The sequence below is a fragment of the Phalangium opilio genome, unplaced genomic scaffold (assembly GCF_054372755.1).
Source record: "Phalangium opilio isolate 3A_F unplaced genomic scaffold, DU_Popi_V2 ptg000088l_1, whole genome shotgun sequence".
Classification (NCBI taxonomy): domain Eukaryota; kingdom Metazoa; phylum Arthropoda; class Arachnida; order Opiliones; family Phalangiidae; genus Phalangium; species Phalangium opilio.
The window spans coordinates 4,854,516-4,874,133 of NW_028324193.1; the positions used below are offsets into that span (position 1 = coordinate 4,854,516).

Below are 19,618 nucleotides of genomic sequence, written 5' to 3' on the forward strand. Positions count from 1 at the left end.
TTAATCCATATTATTCCTTATCACCAGAAATGCGGCTCATCTCGTGATTCATGGAGGAGACGGGACAGGAATAACGGGAAGATTTCATCTGTCGTCTGTTGCAAAGGCAGACGACAGCAAATATCTTCTAGTTTCTCGGCTCGATGAATCCCTAGGGCTCGGAGTTTTTATAATATAAGCCATTTGAATAATGATGACTATCATGTCATTATACATAATACGATATGCATTAATGGATTGTAACTGAAGTAGACGATGAATTTGTTCATATAACAAACAAAAGAAGTATATATTTATTCAATTTACTGTTATAAGCAGGGATAATCGAAATACTTTATCAGTTTAATTATCGTAACTTTAGACTTGATAACAGCCAACAAAATATAAACAAGGCGTATCAACAAATAAATGTCGGCGTTCATTCGTATATAGCGTTTTTTATAGATGAAAGAAAATAATTTCGTCATATACTTTATAATCCATTAAAAAAATTGCAACTTATTACACATCTTTTTAATACTCATAAGAATTTTTTCAACTAATAGAAATTATAAATCAACAATATGTTATATTTTGAAAAATATCTGCAGACCTCATTGACAGTTTAAAATCTTCATGTTTTTAAATCCTTCGTTTTGGCTACTCGTTTATGGTTTCATAACTTAGTTGCGATCCATTTTCGTTTCATTATCCATTGCCATCATGTTGGAGATTCCGCGTACCCGCATCAGTGTTTGGCATCATTTTGATATATTATGTGAAGCATTCGGTAATAAAATAAAACGTGTTGCGAAATGAGTATATTGTTTCCGAGTAGTAAGTGTTAAATTATTTTTGTTGACCTTAACTTTAACTAAAGAAATTACTAAATAACTAAACTGATTTTGATTATTAACCCTATTTTGTTTTGCGAACTGTAAATGTGTGTCATAACTCTGTACAAAAATTTAATTAGAAATGTTTTGTTTCATATTGAAATACTAACCCTTCAAATAAAAAGTTTTATCAATAGTCTTTTTGGGTTTCTCTTGCCCATAGTTCTATTTCACTTTCGCGTGAGTCACGCTTATGGTTTAAAGTAATAATTTTGTTTATTAAAATCAGTTCATTATTCCACCGAATTACTTCTGACCGACGTTAGTTCGACCAACCCTCTAATTTTATTCAAAGGTCTCAAATTTTAAAGTAAACTTAGCTCTCCCACTCTTGGGCAACCCTTCGGCCAAAATCCCATTGCACTACGTGGGACAGCTATAAACTTGAATTAAAAACAAGCGGGATTAGGTGTCCCTGCCCAAGCGTTCTCGGTTTAGTGGCTTTGGTCAAAATGTTTCAAAGTTTCCCAGAATTCAATCAAATACATGTGTCTAGTCCAAGCTTACTTGGTTTAGTTTCTTGAAGAGAGCTGCATTTCAGTTTTAAACGTTACCATTTTTTCCATACCAATTTTGTTTACCAATTCCACCCATATTTGTCATCAACCTCCCCATCCGTTGCCGATCCGTGGTTTCCAAATACCAACCATTCCCATTCCCAATTAAGAAACGTTATTGCAGTTCCAACCATTAACGAAATAAACAATAGCAGAAAAGCATTTCCCTACCAAAGAGTTCGAAAGAATATAACCTTTGAGCGTCTTGGTTTGGGCCAAAATTACTACTGCAATGCGGGTTCTTCATCAAGAATTTTAGTAAAAATAAGGAGGATGAACAACTGTAGAAAAATTTAACTTGGCTGAGGGACTCCTGTTCGCCTGTCGCCAAGTAGCATGAGTCACTTCCTCAAAATATCTATTCCGAGAATGAGATGACTAGTAGTGGCACCTATGTTATATTGCCTTATATCGTCTAATACTGTCAAAGGCAGATATCTGCCCTTACTCAGTGGCAAAACCGTTTTTATATATTTTAAAATTTTAGGATCTTCCATAGAAAATAGATTCTATCCATTTATTAACCATTTCCAACTAAAATGTGTATCAATTTAACCACTTTCATTCCATATTGGTTTTTTCCGTCCATTCCCGATCCGAAAAACCATCCATTCCCACGGTTTTCAATGGTTACCGCGATAAATGGAAATAAACCGTTTCCATGCAGCTCTCTAGTTTCTTGGGTTGAAATGTTTTAGGTTGAAAAATACAGCCAAATATAAGCGTGAGTAGGTGTCTTTGTCAAACCATAGAGGCTTTGATTGAGAAGTATTTCATGTTTATCAGAATACAGTCAGATACAAATGTACTCCGTCTAGTGTAGCGCCCGGAACCTTATCGCACTTTAGTTTCGTTAAGTTTACAGTTCCAAAGAACTTGAAGTAGTTACTCCTAATGTGACAATTTTGAAATCAATACTTTCTGTACCGGAAAATAAATACCTCGTTAATGAAATTGCGGTTGGTTCTTCATGTATAACAGATGTATATAATACTTCTCTTCGAGAGAGGTGTACCACAATGCGGGGTAATTGTAACATGATTCTCTCTCAACATCAGAATAACGGTAATAGTTAGTGTAGGGCGCTGTAGGTTAGCTGTGGCATAGGGGCTAGCCACCACCCCTCTATGCATTGTAAAGGGACCCACTTGTAAATAAGTCGCGAGTTGACTTAGTGTGGATATCCCTTCCTAGACCAAGCTTAGATTATTATATTTGGAGCAAGGTTACTAAACCTAATCACATACGCGATGTTTGTTCACTCATCATATTACTTTCTTACGGCTTAACTATTTGAAAAGCCCCGCTTGTGGATTTATGTCCCGCGTCAGGACGAGGTTTCTGAGGTGATTGCTGTGGACTTAGTGTAGGCTTATGGAATTCACTAGATTTATTATTAATAAGTCAAACCTCATTTAAAACATTTAAAATTATTTAAAAACATATTTACAGAAAGGTGCATAAATTTATGTCCCGCGTCAGGACGAAGTTTTTGAGGTGATTGCAGTGGACTTAGTGTAGGCTTATGGAATTCAGTAGATTTATTATTAATAAGTCAAACCTCATTTAAAACATTTAAAATTATTTGAAAACCTATTTACAAAAAGGTGCATAAATTTTAAAAACATAACTCAGCTGACTTGTACATCTCGTACTGCATGAAGCTATTTAACTTTAACCGAATTGACCTGGGAATTACTTAACGCTAGTGAATTTAACTTAAAGGACTCTTGTGCATAGCTCATAAGAATATCCACGTAACTGAAACTTTATTATTATTGTTGTGGCACCGATATTTACAAGTAAACCTAAGTGTGTTTAAATACTTGTCAGTTTCTGAAAGTAGAGTTACCCACCGCGTTTGTAACGTTCGTCCTACGCATACACATCCGTTGACAATCTTTGGATCTCTTGTGAAAGTTTATAATGTTATTAAGAGGCTATCTCGTTCAAATCATTTTTGATATCAAACACACACGTTATTTCATTAACGTCTTGGTTTAATTTATCATTAAAACACCAGGGAATCAAGCTAAGAGTAATGAAAGCCGTAAAATGACAACCCTTTCGTAGTGAAACACGAGTTTCGTCGCTTACAGCTGTAACGACTGATGTCGTCTTGAAGCATATTTTTAAATATTAAACAAAGCCAGATCCTATATAGGCATGGAATTTAATTTAAGCCTCTCATAGATATACGTTAGTAACGGTAACGTTGCTATACATTGTCTGTGAGAGACTACTTTCAGAAATAAAGCTTGTATGAATGGTTATGGAAAAGAGCCAATATGAAGAAATATGTTATCTTTATCAGTTGCCAATATTATACGGGAATAGAAATATCTAGCGCTAATGTTGTATACTAACAATGTCAATTGAATATCCACTAAGGTCTTCTATATACATATGTTATGGTTTGTAAATAATGTATTCATTAGCATTATTCGTTCCGCTATATTTATAAATAATATATACATCTCAATATCTATAATTTCAGATAATCTATAACGGAGTCCGAGCCCTAGGGGATATATGGATTTTAAATAATTGAAAAACATTTCTTGCCAAATCTATGATTCACATTAAGTAATAAAAGGTTAATGAAATACTTACCTTGTGAGTTAACACCGTAATTAACGATCCATTAAACTCTTTATTTCTGGTATAAATAAACAACAAGAAATATTATATTTCTAAATATGCAAATTAATCATCGTGAACGGATAATTGGCTGAAGGGGGAAAGCTCCAGTGTTAAAGTTTTAATTTAAAAAAAACCACTTAAGAATTTCATGAAGTAGCAGTATTCATTTTGAAAATTATTTTTGATAAAACCATGGATCAGAATTTTAGTATTATGAAATTAAGAAATAAGTGCCCATAAATCTGTAGAAATTGAGTACCTATCGCTGGCGAAATTGACACATGGAAGTGAGATTTTCTTGAGAACCTAAAACGTGAAAATCATTACGAAATTTCATAGAAAAGTATAACTACTTGTCTTTAACTTGCCAAAGTGTATGGTGCACTAATAATCATTTCCAATTAACTTCCTCTCTAAAACTGCTCTAAAATAAAATAATAGTAAAGGTCTAGGTTTAGTCTGATAGCCATTTAAAAACTAATCAGGTTCGGTCAATTTAATCCCAACTTAAGTAAATCAGTCTAATTGTTAGCATTCTCCACTAGAATTATATCTATAAATTAGAAAAAAAATTGTTTTCCACCCCTAGAATCTTGGCCTATCTATTTCAACAGGATTTTCGGAATTCATCCTTTTTACAGAACATACGAGAATCCATTTTATACTCTCAACGTGTGGACTCGATATGCCGCGAAAAGTCTAAAGAACACTCGCGTTTTGAACTCATTTCTAGGCCGCTTAGCAGAGCCATAAGTAACGTAACAATACTAAATATGATAATCAAATAAGGTAATGTAGCCGTGTTTCCAAACAAAACGTGATAATCATTGTCAAATATTTCTTAGAACTGACTAATTACAAAACAGAGCCAACAGTTATATACACCAACAGGTAATATGGCTTTGAAGTTGCGCTTCTTCATTTTACATTCACACAAAACAAATATGTAAGATAGACAGTTTGGAAGTAACAATACTAAGGTATTGGAAATGGTCTATTGAAAGTGTCATATTTACTGTTATTATGATATTATTTGCTTGTTAAATCGACGTTGCGCTCTGATTACTTTATGAAAATAACTTAAGTATATAATCCATATCTATATAATCAAGAAGAGCTGAATCTACCATGGTCGGTGAAACTAGGTTTTAAGCCTTGTTTTCACGGACCAAAGTTTCACTGAACCAAAAGAAATTTTCACCATTTTTTTCGTTTTCATTGAAATTGAACTATTAGCGCGAGCTGCATTGTGGAGACCATGGCTTAGCTTAAACCTTGTGAATTGTACTATTAGCAAGTTAGCAACCCATTAATTTTGCGAAAAGTCTCAGTTTCATCATTTGAATAACGACGAAGCAGAACTTAACTATAGTTAAAAACGCAACAATCCAAACGCTTTCACTTCAATACAATTTGGGAAACCAAAACAAACCTCTCCGAGTCGAGACGCAATTAAGAGGTTTTCGTTAAATAAATAAATAAATATAAATTGTACTAATTATTTTAATCGTCGATACTTTAGCTTAATTGTAGTTAAATCGTTTTAAGAAACTTCATTCCTAAAATCATTTTAAGCATAGTTATTTTAGACGTTTCAATTCAAGAGTTTTAATTTTTGGAAATTTCGGTTATATAAGGCGATTCATTCACTATAAATGACATAAAACCCGCAATTGCGTGAACCTTTGGTGGAAGCTCTGCCAATTGGAGGCTAGACGTTTCTCTTAAATCTAGCCGATCGCAACGTATATTATAACCCTAACGATGATAATGGAGTAGAAGCTAATATTGCTTTCTGCGAACGCGGTGACAGACGCACACAGACACGTCCAGTGTAATACCTCTCTGTGACGTCATCTTCACTCAAAGAGGAACCAATGGCACAAAAAGCACTTCTGGGGTGCTGACCAAAACCACCTCTATGTCGTTAAGAATTCATCTCTTCCACCGCATAAATTTCAGTAACATTTTCCTAAAAAATAGAAAACCAATTCAGTCAACCTGAAAACGAGATAATTTGCGTTAAGATACCTCTGAAAAAAGCTTGATTTTTTCCCTCGTTTTTGGCCAGTGAAAACTAGCCTTACCATAAACCGCAACAAGCTTTCGTTATATGTACTTAATGTTTAGTTTAATGGTACATTAATTCTGAAGAGCATTACATTTATAATAGAGATAAACAATTCAGATTAAGCTAGCTCAAAACCTTTTAACTTAATTAAATTGAAAACATTTTAAAAGTTTGTTTACATTTTATGTCCTTAATGTTTAGTTTAATGAAACATTTCATCTGTAGAGCATTACATTTATAGTTTAAAAAACAATTTAACTTAACCTTTTAAATTCATTTTTTATCGATTCTGTTACTAAAATTAATACCTGTTTGCATAGTAAAAAGTTCAGGCAATATCTCTAAAGTTTTTAAAAAACAAAATAAATGCCGATTTTCGCCTTTTTTTTGAAAAATTTTACCTAACCGCCCACGACCAATCACAAGGCGCCCTATATCGGACTCATCATAGACATTTAAAATATTAAAATTCTGTTCCATGGTAAAACTTTATAAGAATTGATTTTAAAATAAGTGCTGCTACTCCATGAAGTAGCAGCACTTATTTTTAAATCAATTCTTATTTAAAATATATATACTTAATCACAAGATTTCAGGTAATGATTTACTTCCCGTGAGAATAACTTAAACGTCGATATTTGTTTGATGTGGTTACTAAGAGTGTTAAAGAATATATAGCCTTGTGAGCTGCACTTCTTTCTTTTAGGCTGGTATAATGTCTTGGTGCTAGTACATGAAAGTTTGCCTGCAAACGAGTATCATGGGGTGGCCGTTTTAATTGCGGATATTGATTTTCCTTTTCTGCTATATGACTTTTAAAAAAGTTTAACAATACATGTTTTTTTAAACAGATTCGAAATAGAAAGTACCGAGAATTCTTTGTAGAGTGATTGTGTTGGATGATTCCATGGTCGTTTTAGAGACACCCGCAATATTTTGTTTTGTAGCTTCTTAATTGGGTTAATTCGAAATGCTCTGCAAGTTTGCAGCCAAAGTTTTGAAGTAAACTGTACCCCTCTATCACTAAGAATAGCTTTCGGTGCTCCCCACCTAGTAATAATAGACGTAAAAGCCTGTACACAGGTCTTAGAAGTAATAGTTTTTAGTGGAATCATTTCCACAAATTTAGTCATGTAATCGACAAAGACTATTAAATATTTACTTGAAGGGAAGGGTCCCATTATGTCGACACTAATTTGGTCCCAAGGACTTGTTATTTCTGAGGGTTGCATTAGCCCTGGCTTTTTCCTATTTCTAGCCTTAAATTGTTGGCATAAAGAGCATCCTCTAACATAATCCTGGACGTCACTAACTATAGTGGGCCACCAATATCTATAAGTCACTTTGCTAAGGGTCTTATCTTTACCCCTGTGAGCTGATAGAGGGTGGTCGTGTAACAACCTCATGGCTTCTAGCCTTAAACGAGGAGGTAAATAAGTTTTCTCAGGATGGTTCCTGTAAGGCCTTCTATAAAGAAGATCATTTTTCATTTCGAACATTTTATTCCTAACTGGGTTAGGTCCTTGCAAGGAATTAATAATAGGGGAAGCAAATGGGTCTTCCCTTTGAGATTTTCTTACGTCTTCTATGGTAAAGACTGAATATAAAGCTCTAGGACCTGGAGGACGTATCCGACCTTCAACAGAATCACTAGAGGAAGTTGAATTACTACTACCGGTAGAATTTTGACTAGTACTACTACTAGTTGGATCCAAATTACTAGTAGAATTAGAAGTAGCAGAGCTAAGGTTTATGCTAAGGACGTTTTTCTGAGCTCTCGATAAAGCGTCGGCTACTACATTTTCTACTCCTTTTTTATGCTTAATTGTAAAGTCAAAGGTCTGAAAGTACATTGCCCATTTAACTAGACGAGAATTAGGTTCCCTAATATTAAACAACCACTGTAAAGCCTGATGGTCAGTGAGGACAGTGAATTTACGACCTTCTAGAAAGGGCCTAAACTTTTTAACCGCCCAACATATGGCTAAACACTCTTTCTCGCTAGTGGAGTACCTTGTTTCTGCATCTTTTAGCCCTGTGCTAGCATAAGCTATATGGACTTCTATATTATCCTGAATTTGGGAAAGAAGGGCACCTAACCCTGCATCACTAGCATCTGTAGTTAAAATGCACGGGGAATCCCTTCTAAAGGAAGCTAACGGATGAGCCTTACAAATGGCTTCCTTAATTTTTTCGAACGCTTGTTGCTGTTCGAAACCCCAAATAAATTTTTGATCCTTTCTTTTAAGTTTATTAATAGGGGCTACTATTTGAGAATAGTGGCTAATAAACCTATTGTGCCAACCTGCCATCCCTAAAAATCTCTGAACTTCCTTAATATTTTTAGGAGGAGGAAATTTCTGAATGGCTTCTATCTTAGAAGGATCTATATGCACCCCTGTTTCATTTACAATGTGAACAAATATGGTAGCTTCTTTTTGGGCGAACCGACATTTTTTTAACTTTAGGGTGAGACCCGCTTCCTTTAATCTATTTAGGACATATTCTAAACACGTTAAGTGTTGATCCCAATCTTCGCTAAGAGAGATTAAATCATCTAAATAATCGATTAATAGGAAGTAATCCGCGTCTCTAAAAATTTCGTCAATTAAACGCTGAAAAGAGCTAGGGGCGTTACAAAGCCCAAAAGGAAGTACAATAAACTCGTACTTTCCCATATGAGTCACGAAAGCAGTTTTCTCTCTACTCTTAGGGTGCATTTCCACTTGCCAACAGTGGTGGGCATCTTCAGAAGAATCTTCTTTTAGGAGGGTGCAACGCGCCTTCTTCTATTAATCTCAAGTTATTACGTCTGACGGTGTTTTCTAAGGTGATTGATGGGCTTGTCCTATATTCAGTTTCCTGAAGGGGTGCAGGTGGTGTGGTACCGGTAAGCTCGAACATGACGAAGTTATCCCTAAAGCTGTGCATGAAATACATTTAGAGGTGAGAACCTCGACAAGGGTTAACTATATTATTATGAAAGAAAATTAGTACTTACAATTTGACTGGGTCCATTTCTGTAGGATGACTTCAGGAGCAATTCTCGGAGGAGGACTTGAAGAGTTGTAGAATATCTTATCCTCAAACTGACTTCGTCTTTTGTTCTGTATTGTCACGTGACTTTCTTCTAGGGTATGATTGGGTTCTAATCACGCCAACAGGCACCCTTTCTGGGGTTTTACGCCCCACAATAGGTTTCACACACTGGGATTTCCCTCACTCGGGGAATGTTTCATTCGCCATTTTATTAATACGGGGGGGAATTAATGGCTCGAATTTAATCTAATTAACATATTGGAGTGTCGTTTATTTCTTGCGTCATAATTGACCCTATCTTCATATGGTATTATATGCACCATGCACCCTGAGAAGCGAACACGTTTCATTTCAAATAGAGTGTTCTCAACCTTTGTCTATATTGAATTTTATGGTATATAATATACCACCACTGTATTGATTTATTTTTCTCCGAGATATCACCGTTATCTTATCAACATTAAGAAATTAATTGTTAAACTACACTAGAATTGAACTGATTTGAATTCCCAGTTTTTATTTTTCTTATCCCTTATCTTATCTTAGTGTTTGTGATAAAATTAAACTTCTCGAAAGTTCCAGCGACACTGGCGCCATCGACTCCCCCTCGCACCGCTCGCACCACTCTGCACCGCTCTGCACCACCCGCCACTTGCACCACCCCTGCCTTCCACAGTGCTTGGCCTGGGAGACTCTTATGAACCCTACTTAAGTTAACTATAATTCCTTCAATTCAGCGCTAATAGACCTAGAAACCTATCGACGAATTAGAGACCACTAACACCACGTCAATATGTTTTTAATTAAATTACTTTTCAACGTCTTACACGTAGACTAAGAGCATTTTTCGAAACTTCGCAATTTTCCGTTTGGATGAATAACATAGAAAAACGTTTGGGAACGGAGTTTGATCCTTTACCATATTCACCGACTGACGCCGATTGTCAACCAATACTATTTCAAGCCGTTAAAACTATCTTTACGTTATGCGCCGTGATTTTAGGATTCAGTCCTATAGTAGCGCTATTGGAATACGTTGTCTTTCGTCTGACGTTACATTGATGTTATACGTGCAAATATTACAACTTTATTAAACCGTAAGCCTTTTACAAATGTTTAAACAGAAATAACTACTATACATTACCAAAGTTTTCCGAAGAAAACACTTTTACGTACAAATGTTTTCATCAAATTCTGCAATATAAAATTTTATTTATTATTTAATAGATGAATAGGCAATGGCAACGATTTCTGTTCGTAGCTCTCGTCAGGGCCCTTTTCCCGCAAATTGCCTCCGATACCAAATCTGTTTATCATTGTCAACTTCAACTTCGCCTCTTCGTCAGTGTCAAGAATGCTTCTTTTTCGCTCCTATATCAACAATACGCTGTGTTAACCGAAATATTATCAGAGAAATATGCTCTTGATCATTCAAACGTAGCGACTAAGGGTAAACCACAATATGGCTTGATCAAAAACCGACGCAAAGTTTGGACATTTGGGAACACAATGATTACTGGAACTAAATCACGTTATGACAAAGCGAAAATTCATCAAGAAAAATGTTATTAAATAAAATTCAGTGAAACAATGGAAAACTTATAGGTATATAAATGATAAACACGTAAATCAAGGGTGCAAGCCGTCACATACGCACCTTATCATCGTCATGGATTCTCGGTCCAACTCTCCAAACCTCGAGGGAATCTATTTGAAATTTCTGTTTTTTAGATAATGTATCGCTGTTGTACGTTATACATTGTGAATAGAAATGACCCCAATGTAAATCCGCGTCAATCCAGAGTACAAAAAAGTTCATTTGACCTCCAAATCCCTTCAAAAATTAATCACATATTTTACATGAAAGCTAGGACCAGCTAGGATTCTACTGTATATGAAAATGTTGTTAAAAAATCAAGCGTAATTAATAATTTTCGAAGAAATTGATCAATTTTCAGACTAAAACTGCGAATCTTTTACGTAATCATTGAAACGTGCGAAGTGACTTCACCGACGTGTATGTAACATTTTAGTCTGGTTTAATTTGGCCTTTAGGGCGCTAGTTACTCAAAATAGTTTTACTGTAAAGTGTAAATACGCATTCCGCAATAAAAATTTACCGCATTGATTTGTGTTGGTTGTTGTTTCTGTTTAATTGACAATGTAAGCTAGTTTTTCTTACCAGTCCATTTGGCTGAGACGATTGTTGATTCATACCAGTACTCAAATACATAAAATTTTTGTTCGATCCCGAACTGTCGTAAATGCAGATTTCAGGAAGCAATTTAAACAAAAAACACTCGTCCGTACCTACAAGGAAATTAAAGCAAATACGTTTCATTATACATTAAAACGCGATTCGATGGGCACAAAACCTGTTTCCACTTTACCAGTAAAATCGGGTTTGTTGTCCCAATTACTCGAAGCGAAACCTCCGAAGATATAGCCGTCTTTGTCTTTGACGACAATGACAGTTTGTCCTCTCATGATGACGCGATCTAACAATGTTGCGAAGCTTTCACCGTGCACTTTTGGCGAATATAAAAGATGCCAGCTTTGTCTTAGATGAAGCGGAAGCAAGTTATTCAGAAGAAACATCGATGGAAAGTCTAGTACCGTGTGAAATTTGGACCAATTGACTCCGGTACAAAAAGGCAAATTGAAGCCAATTACATCCTCCTGGAATTACGCATTGGTCAATATCAATTGAGCTACTTTTGAAATATGTATGCCTTGGCTGTTGGGGGTTTATTGGGTATTTAGGCTACTGGTATCTTGTCTAATTCTTACATGTATTATGGGTAGCGCGTTATTAATGACCATACATATAGCTTGGGATAAAAGAGTACTCTTCGCAACTCCTTGTTTAATTTCTTCTTGGCTAAGAGTGTCTAGATCGGACTGAAACTTTCGCATGATTTCCATGTCTGATTAAAATATTTTGATAAGTGAATTGAATATTAACAATTAGAGTTACCTTACCATTCCCGACTAAATCGTAAAAGAACATCGTTGAAAGACGGGAAATCATTTGATGCGCGTTAAAAAATTTCCAGCTTTGATATTTCGCGTAATTTGGTAGCACAGTAATTAAAGTAGTTGCTAAATCATCTAGCACCTATGAAAGTTTAAAAACGTTATGTTTACGGTGATGAAAATATGGAAGATTTCTTCTACGTTTCTCCGTTTTTTTCAAATCTATCTATATATTAACCAAATCATAAGTTTATAAGATATGTTCCATAAGTTTGTCACTGGCTACTGAGAGCTTGTCATGAAGTGACATAGGTCATAGATTCTCCTACAGACTAAATATGAAGATGGATTGCAAAACCTTGTGTATTCAATTCTCGCTTGTCGTTCTCACTCGAACTAGCTCGAGCTGTAAGTCTCTAGCATTACGAAGTATAGGTAGTATCATACTTATGGAACATATCTTATAAACTTATGATCTAATTTATTATAGTATTTACCGCTATTAATTCTTCTCTGGTGACCGAATGCTTTCCTTGAGACAATAAGAAAGAAAAGACTCTGCTTTGTTCGTCTTGAGAGCCTTCAAATACGTAACTCAAATACTTTGTGAAACCATAAAAAGTTACGCCTTTGTATATATCGTGCATTCCGTGAAAAATTATTTCACGGAATGCACGATATATACAAAGGCGTAACTTAAAAATCCGTTAGATTTGATGCAACAAAATGCTGCCAGTAAAAATTCAAACACATTACTACAAATTGAAAACAATTAGCGATTGACAAAAAGGTAGGTTTATAAGATTACAGCTTCGTTCACGATATTTGTATCAAATATAAATGGTTATCTATCAAAGTTATTAACAACAGAGCTACTAAACTATGTATAAATAATTCTGGGTGCCTTTTTAGCGAGAGATAGATAAAAGGCAACTGAATGTAGTCGTATAGCCTAGTTAATGATAAATATATTTCAAGAGAAATATTATGACAATTAGCGTAAGGTAATACAACTCCCAAGGAACCAATCGCTATATTAAGACTGAGGTTGTCAGATTCGTTTTATCTTGGTTGTTTGTAAAATTGTACAAACCTGAACGTGGTTGAATGTATTCCCTAAAGAAAACGTAACACCTAATGCCGCCTTCATGGGTTATTTCCCTGGCGCCAAGAAACACCGCCAGAGGCAGTGTAAGTCGGCTAGCCTCCTTTCCGCGTGTAGTGAACTCGGGTTCCGTCTGGTGTTGCCTCTTGGCGCGAAGGAAGTAACCTACGTGGGCGCCCGGAAAACCTGCGCGTTACTTTCTAGGCAAGTAATTGATGGAATGGTCGATATGAACAGCGTTAGAATATGACTTACCAGGAACTCGTGCAAAACGAAGTACTTTGACACGAGTTTCTCCTCGGGGCAATTGGATATGGCGCCAAAAACTCGTCGGCCATGATATTGTTCATCTTCGTTAAAACGGCTTATGAAACACTGCGCGTCAATGCTTTCTTTGCTGCTTTTGCATCCCATATTAGGCCTAGATATTGTCCGGCTTTCAAACAACAAATAAGTCACATCTAGAGTCAACTCAGACAGACTAGAAAACGGTTGTAAATACATAAAAAATTATAATGAATATAAAATTTTGAATGTCATAAAATCATACCTCTTCAGTCAATATCTCGTAACTTTAATCTTAGTAATAAAACGTAACTTTAACTAAGGTGGTGTACTTTTTAAAGACTAAGTAATCTTTTGCAAAATGTAGGAGTTGGAACAATACTGTAATTAACTGAATCCGTAGATATGGTTCTCTATCTATAAATGGCACGTTTAACGATTTTCGAGAAACAAACGAAATTAAATTTATTTTTATCATGAAAGACTTTGAGAACCATTAAATAAGCATTAGAGGCTATTAAGTCAAGGTAAATCATACGACGTTGTCCTCTATCGTTTCATTTCGGCTATGAAAACTAGTCATGTCTATAGCACAAAAGTAAGTGAAACGCGAAGTGTGGTAACACACATAATGAAAGATGTTTTTGACAAAACATTTCTTGCCGAAATTATTATTTAGGGTAATTGGCATTATTGCTGTAAACGTTAGCGACTAAGTAACGGCAAACAACCGTGTTTACGTGGCGCTAAAAGACCAAACAACGTTTTGTCGCTTTGACAAGAGATTTAGACTTTGATAACTACAACGATAATTCGTTTTTCAAAAGCGTATATTTTTAATTTCCTTAAACAGATCAATATAAACAATTAGGGAAATGCATTTGTCTCTTTGCGTTAAGTCTCGCGCGAGTTGATCGGCGAGCGAATCATTTGTTGCGTAGAAGGAATTCACAGATGTCGGTTGCCACTGCTAAATATGAAAAACTGTTTCCCGATAGATACTTCAAGTACAAGTGAGTACTTATTGAACGTAACCGAGAATATCAGGGCCTTTAAACAATATTTTCTCTTACAACAGATTTACGGAATCAGCTATTATAAAGTATGGAATTCTTGAGGTATATATAAAAATGAATTAATGATTCAAATGACGTTTTAATATTTCTGGTTTTTTAAAAAATTATCTTTCCTAGGAGTTGGATTCACTTGCGCTACAAAAGAAAAAATGTTACGATGCCATCGGATACGCGACTATCATTCACAATTTTACGTAAACGATTTGAAAAATAGTTGAGGTTTTCAAGATAGTATTTTCTTCAATATAGCCCTGTTTACGAACCGATCAGCACAATGGATGTAATAGCCATATCCAAGGGTGGAGAATTACCAGCCGTAAGTTACAGTTTCAACATCCCAGTAGATTCTAACGCTACATCGTGGGAAATTTTGGTAAGGTTTTAGGCTCAGTGGGAAAAAGGTAAGTTTTTTTCCAAAATCGGTCAAATGTGGGAATTTTCGTGTTTAAGTGTTTAAAGTGCAGACTATGCAGTTAAAATGATTGAATTTTCGAAAATTTTGCTCGGTTAAATAATTGCAAGCGACATTTTGAAATAAATTCGGAGATTTTAAATTTGGTACTGGAAAAAAAGTAGCATATTTTGAGAATTTTAAAGCTTTATAGCGTTTGGCGCATTTGTACATATTGTCAAAGCTTTGCGCAGTGATATTCCATATTAAACCTAGTAGGAAAAAATAGTACAGATAAATATTACTGTAACTTTTCCACCATATTTTAGCTGGGGGCGTGGCTAAAAAGGGGGTGTGGGAAATGTGGGAAATTTTTCAAATGGAAGTGGGAAAATCCACTTTCAAACATTGGCAACACTTTGAACAATTTATTAGGCCAAGAAAGAGGAGTAGCTCGATAATTGGATGATGAATCACTTGAACGAGGAGAATTTTTGCGATCCTTATGATCTGATTTCGCCAGAACTGTACAAGAAAATTATAGATGGACATAAAGCATTGATTTTGAACACGCTATTATTGTCGGCTTCGTTGGGCTACATTCTTATGCAAGATATGGACATCACCAACAAATGGAAAACCAAATTAGATGGATTCTATTTTTCGAAATCGCTTAAAAGCGATTACATCGTCTTGCCTGCCAATTCATCCTTTTTCAGCAACCCGATCTTTCGTGAAAATTACGAAAAAGGGTAATAGTCCAGGACTTTTAGGGTTTGACCTAGAACATTTGAACATAAAATTGAAAATTGGTATATGTGTTATGTTCGACCCAACAAAAAATATACTAAAAGTCCCCTGCTGTAGAGTGCGAGCTTTGGCTGCCATCTTGGAAAGTGGCCGCCGGGAATGCCAGCTTCAATGTATTCCACATTCTTCTTCTAAAACTATGAAAATCGGTACACATAATGACTGGGACCACATGAGCATCATAGAAAAATTTTACAGCTCTCTGTTCGATAGTTTGGTCGCCATATTGGAAAATGGCTGCCGTGAATGTTAGGTACGGTATATTTCACCATATTGTTAGAAAATTATGAAAATTGATATATATTATAATGAAAGCTGTTTGAACCTTATAGTAAAATATTGAAGCCATTCATATGATAGTTTGGCCGCGATGTTGGAAAATGGCCGCCGGGAATGTCATTTAGATACAGTATATTATTCATAAATTATGAAAATGGTAATAATTATGTTGAAAACCATCATCACTATTGAATATGTAAGACGTGCTACTGATAGTTTGGTCGCCGTCTTGGAAAATGACTGCTGGAAATACTAAATATATTTCAAACATATAAAACTTTTCGAAATTCCTATATTGAGTAGATGATTACCATTAACGTAATAAACACCAAAAAATGGCCATCTCCAAGTCGATATTATCAACGCCATCTTTAAAAATGGCCACTCGAAAATTATTACCCTAAATTCTAAAAGAAAGAAAAGTTATTCAAAGCTGTAATTATCAACATGTTGATTAGGTTATATGGTTTAATATAGGGTTTATACATTCTCTTGTTGTTAAAGATTAGATTTAACACAAATCTCTAAGAGTTCGTTCATATTCATCTCGTCAGCCTGAAGATTTTTTCACAATATTTGCATGTCGGAGGCCTTGACTAGGCGCAGCACCTAGCTGGGCGCTCATAATATTCCAAATTGAACCTGCGGAAACGCCGTCTAGCAAACGGGATGGGCCAGTGGCCCCGACAAACGCATTTTAAACAGGTGACAAAAGCTGGACACCGTCAGCGGCGAGCCCATCCAGAAGGTGGTCGGTGACAGGGAAGGATTATGATAGCAGGAGGCTCGAGGGGACGGAGAATTTCCCTCCAAGCACATCAGTGCCACACGACCGAAACAATGTATCCGCGACCCTCAGAGGGTTGTCAATAGCGGGGTGAGCCAATTAAGGCAACACCTGGGCGGGGGCGAAGCGGCCGAGCAAAACCTTAAGCGAACTGGACTAGGAACGGTCTGAACCAAGGGCGAACCGAAGCAACTCCCGAACCGGCACACTGAACTCGGGCCCCGTCCGCCACAAGAAGTCCTGCTCTGCTCCATCACAGCTAGTACAGCGACTATGTCCACGCAATGCTGAGCAAACTAATTCGGATCGTCTACATCCACAGTTCTTCACACAAGAGGTTCCGCAGTTACAGATAATGAGTATTAATTGTTGGTCTTGAATGGCGTGAATGGGACTTAGGATTCGGGATCGCGAATCCATCCCCATTCTTCGCGGTTTAAATCGTTTCCTAGCCATTGTAGTAGCGGAATGTCTTGGTTCTTTTGCTACACTATCACACCCGAATTGAAAAGTCTTCAGTCTTAAATCTGAAATCAAAACCACACCAAGAAGAGAGTCTCAAATCGAGACATTTGAGAAAAAACGTTCAGAGAACAATTCTTTCATCTGCATGCTGTAACTGGATGTGGTTATGATAAGGCGCGGCTTAAAGTAATGACAGATAATCTACCTCTTACAAATGCGTTGAAGTTTTTAATGAAAATATTAAGTGAACAATAGCTTGGAAACGATTTGATCCCGAACAGTGGCGATGGGTTCGCCATCGCCAAAGTCAAAGACCCATTCACACCACAGTCAAAGACCCATTCACACCACTCTGATTCCTGCATTAGATATAGCTTTGCTTTGCTTTTCTTTGTTTCAGATTTAAGGATAGTTAACTTTCAGTGACACTTTTAAAGATGGGGTTGATAACTTAGACTTGGAAATAGTTATTTTTAAGGTGATTAATACGTTCATGAAAATCATCTACTCAGTAAAGAAATATCGAAAAAATTCATATATAGGTAATGTACTTGGCATTCCACGCAGTCATTTTCCAAGATGGCGCCCAAACTATCAGTAGCACGTCTTCAATATTCAAGAACGATGTTTAGACGGTCTTCAACAATAAATTTACCAATTTTCATAATTTTTGAAAAGTGTACTGTATCTAAATGACATTCTCGGCGGCCATTTTCCCACATGGCGGCCAAACTATTTCATGAACGGCATCAATATTTTACTTTGAGGTTCACACAACTTTTTTATAATATCTACAAATTTTCGTAATTTTTCAACAACATGTTGAAATCAACTGTACCTAGCATTCACGGCGGACATTTTCCAGTATGGCGACCAAACTATCATACACAGAGCCGTGAAATTTTACTATGATGTTCAGGTGGTTACATTTATAATATACACCAATTTTCGTAATTTTTGAAGAAGAACGTGGAATACATTAATGCTGGCATTCCCAGCGGCCATTTTCCAAGATGGCGGCGAAAGCTCGCGCTCTAAAGCAGGGGACTTTTAGTATATTTTTTGTTGGGTCAAAAAGAACACATATACCAATTTTCATCTTTATGTTCAAATGTTCTAGGTCAAGCCCTTTTTTAGCCTATCTGTCCTGGCCTAGGCTGTTTTTCCGCGGACTTTTATCTGATTTTACTCTTTTTCGTTGCAAAAACTGAATGATTTTAGGTAATTAAGGTAGATTAACGATTACAGATAATTATTATTAATCATCTAATAATAATTTGTTTGAATACTTCATGCTCTCTTTAAATTTGGCTTTATTTATTTTAGGATACTGTTGCAAAACGTGGATTTTTTGGATCTCTTCTTGTGGTTCATAATTTGGCGTGCTGTTAAGTGAGTTTCGTCTTAAGGTAAGGTCCTGTACAAATTAAACATTGATGAATTCATCTCAGAGAATTGGTTCTTTGTATAGCAAGGATAATTGTAGCCTTAGTAAGAGGCAAATGCGTAGGAAACGGTCAAAATATTTACAATCAGTTATAGATATTGCAAAAAATCCAAATACAAACGACGAGGGCCAATTACTAGATAATGATAATGGCAATGAACAAGCTAATATGTTAGAGAGTGAAGATGATATACCTGAAATATCTCCGGAAGTTAGGGAAATATCAAGTGAAGATGATAATTTAGATAGGCTTTCTTGTAGCTCTTTAAATTTAAATACTAGCTGTTCTAGTAGTTCATCTGAGGACATTCAAAGTAATATATCATCGGACATTCGTAGCTGGGATCTTAAGTACAACGTTGATAAGGTAAAAACTAACAGTTTGTTAGAAATACTTAGAGCACATGGTCATGATGAATTACCCAAAGATAGCCGGACATTATTAAAGACCCTTAGATATACAAGCGGAATTTCACAGTTATCTAACGGAGAGTTTTGGTCAGGGTTGGCAAGTTTTAAACAATTTGTTTTAAACTCTTGTTTAAAACTTGTTTTAAACAGCCATTAAAAAACAAAAAATTGTTTAAAACGTTTTAAACAAAAAGTTTAAAACATGTTTTTATATGGAGAGAAATTTCGAATATTTTTAACTCTTTTTATTTGAAAATGAGCGAAAAGATAATATAACAGAAATAATAAGATTCAGTCAAAACTTTCCAATAACTCGACTGTTTCATATATGTGTTTAATTGTTTGGAAACCCTATCAGTTGATTTATTCGTTACCAATCTGTCTTGAAGACTTATATTCAA

At 35.7% G+C, this 19,618-nt stretch overlaps 1 protein-coding gene across 1 annotated transcript; it reads right to left on the reverse strand.

The window, feature by feature from the left end:
* Nucleotides 1-10,830: 10,830 nt before the first annotated feature.
* On the reverse strand, nt 10,831-13,680 carry LOC149649535 (MTOR-associated protein MEAK7-like). The gene is made up of 8 exons (XM_089849470.1): nt 13,522-13,680; nt 13,255-13,411; nt 12,659-12,741; nt 12,168-12,303; nt 11,976-12,112; nt 11,576-11,864; nt 11,368-11,495; nt 10,831-11,019 (listed from the first exon to the last, which is right to left on the reverse strand). Exons 1-8 carry the CDS (start codon nt 13,678-13,680, stop codon nt 10,831-10,833), a joined length of 1,278 nt encoding a protein of 425 aa, XP_089705596.1.
* Between the last annotated feature and the right edge of the window lie 5,938 nt (nt 13,681-19,618).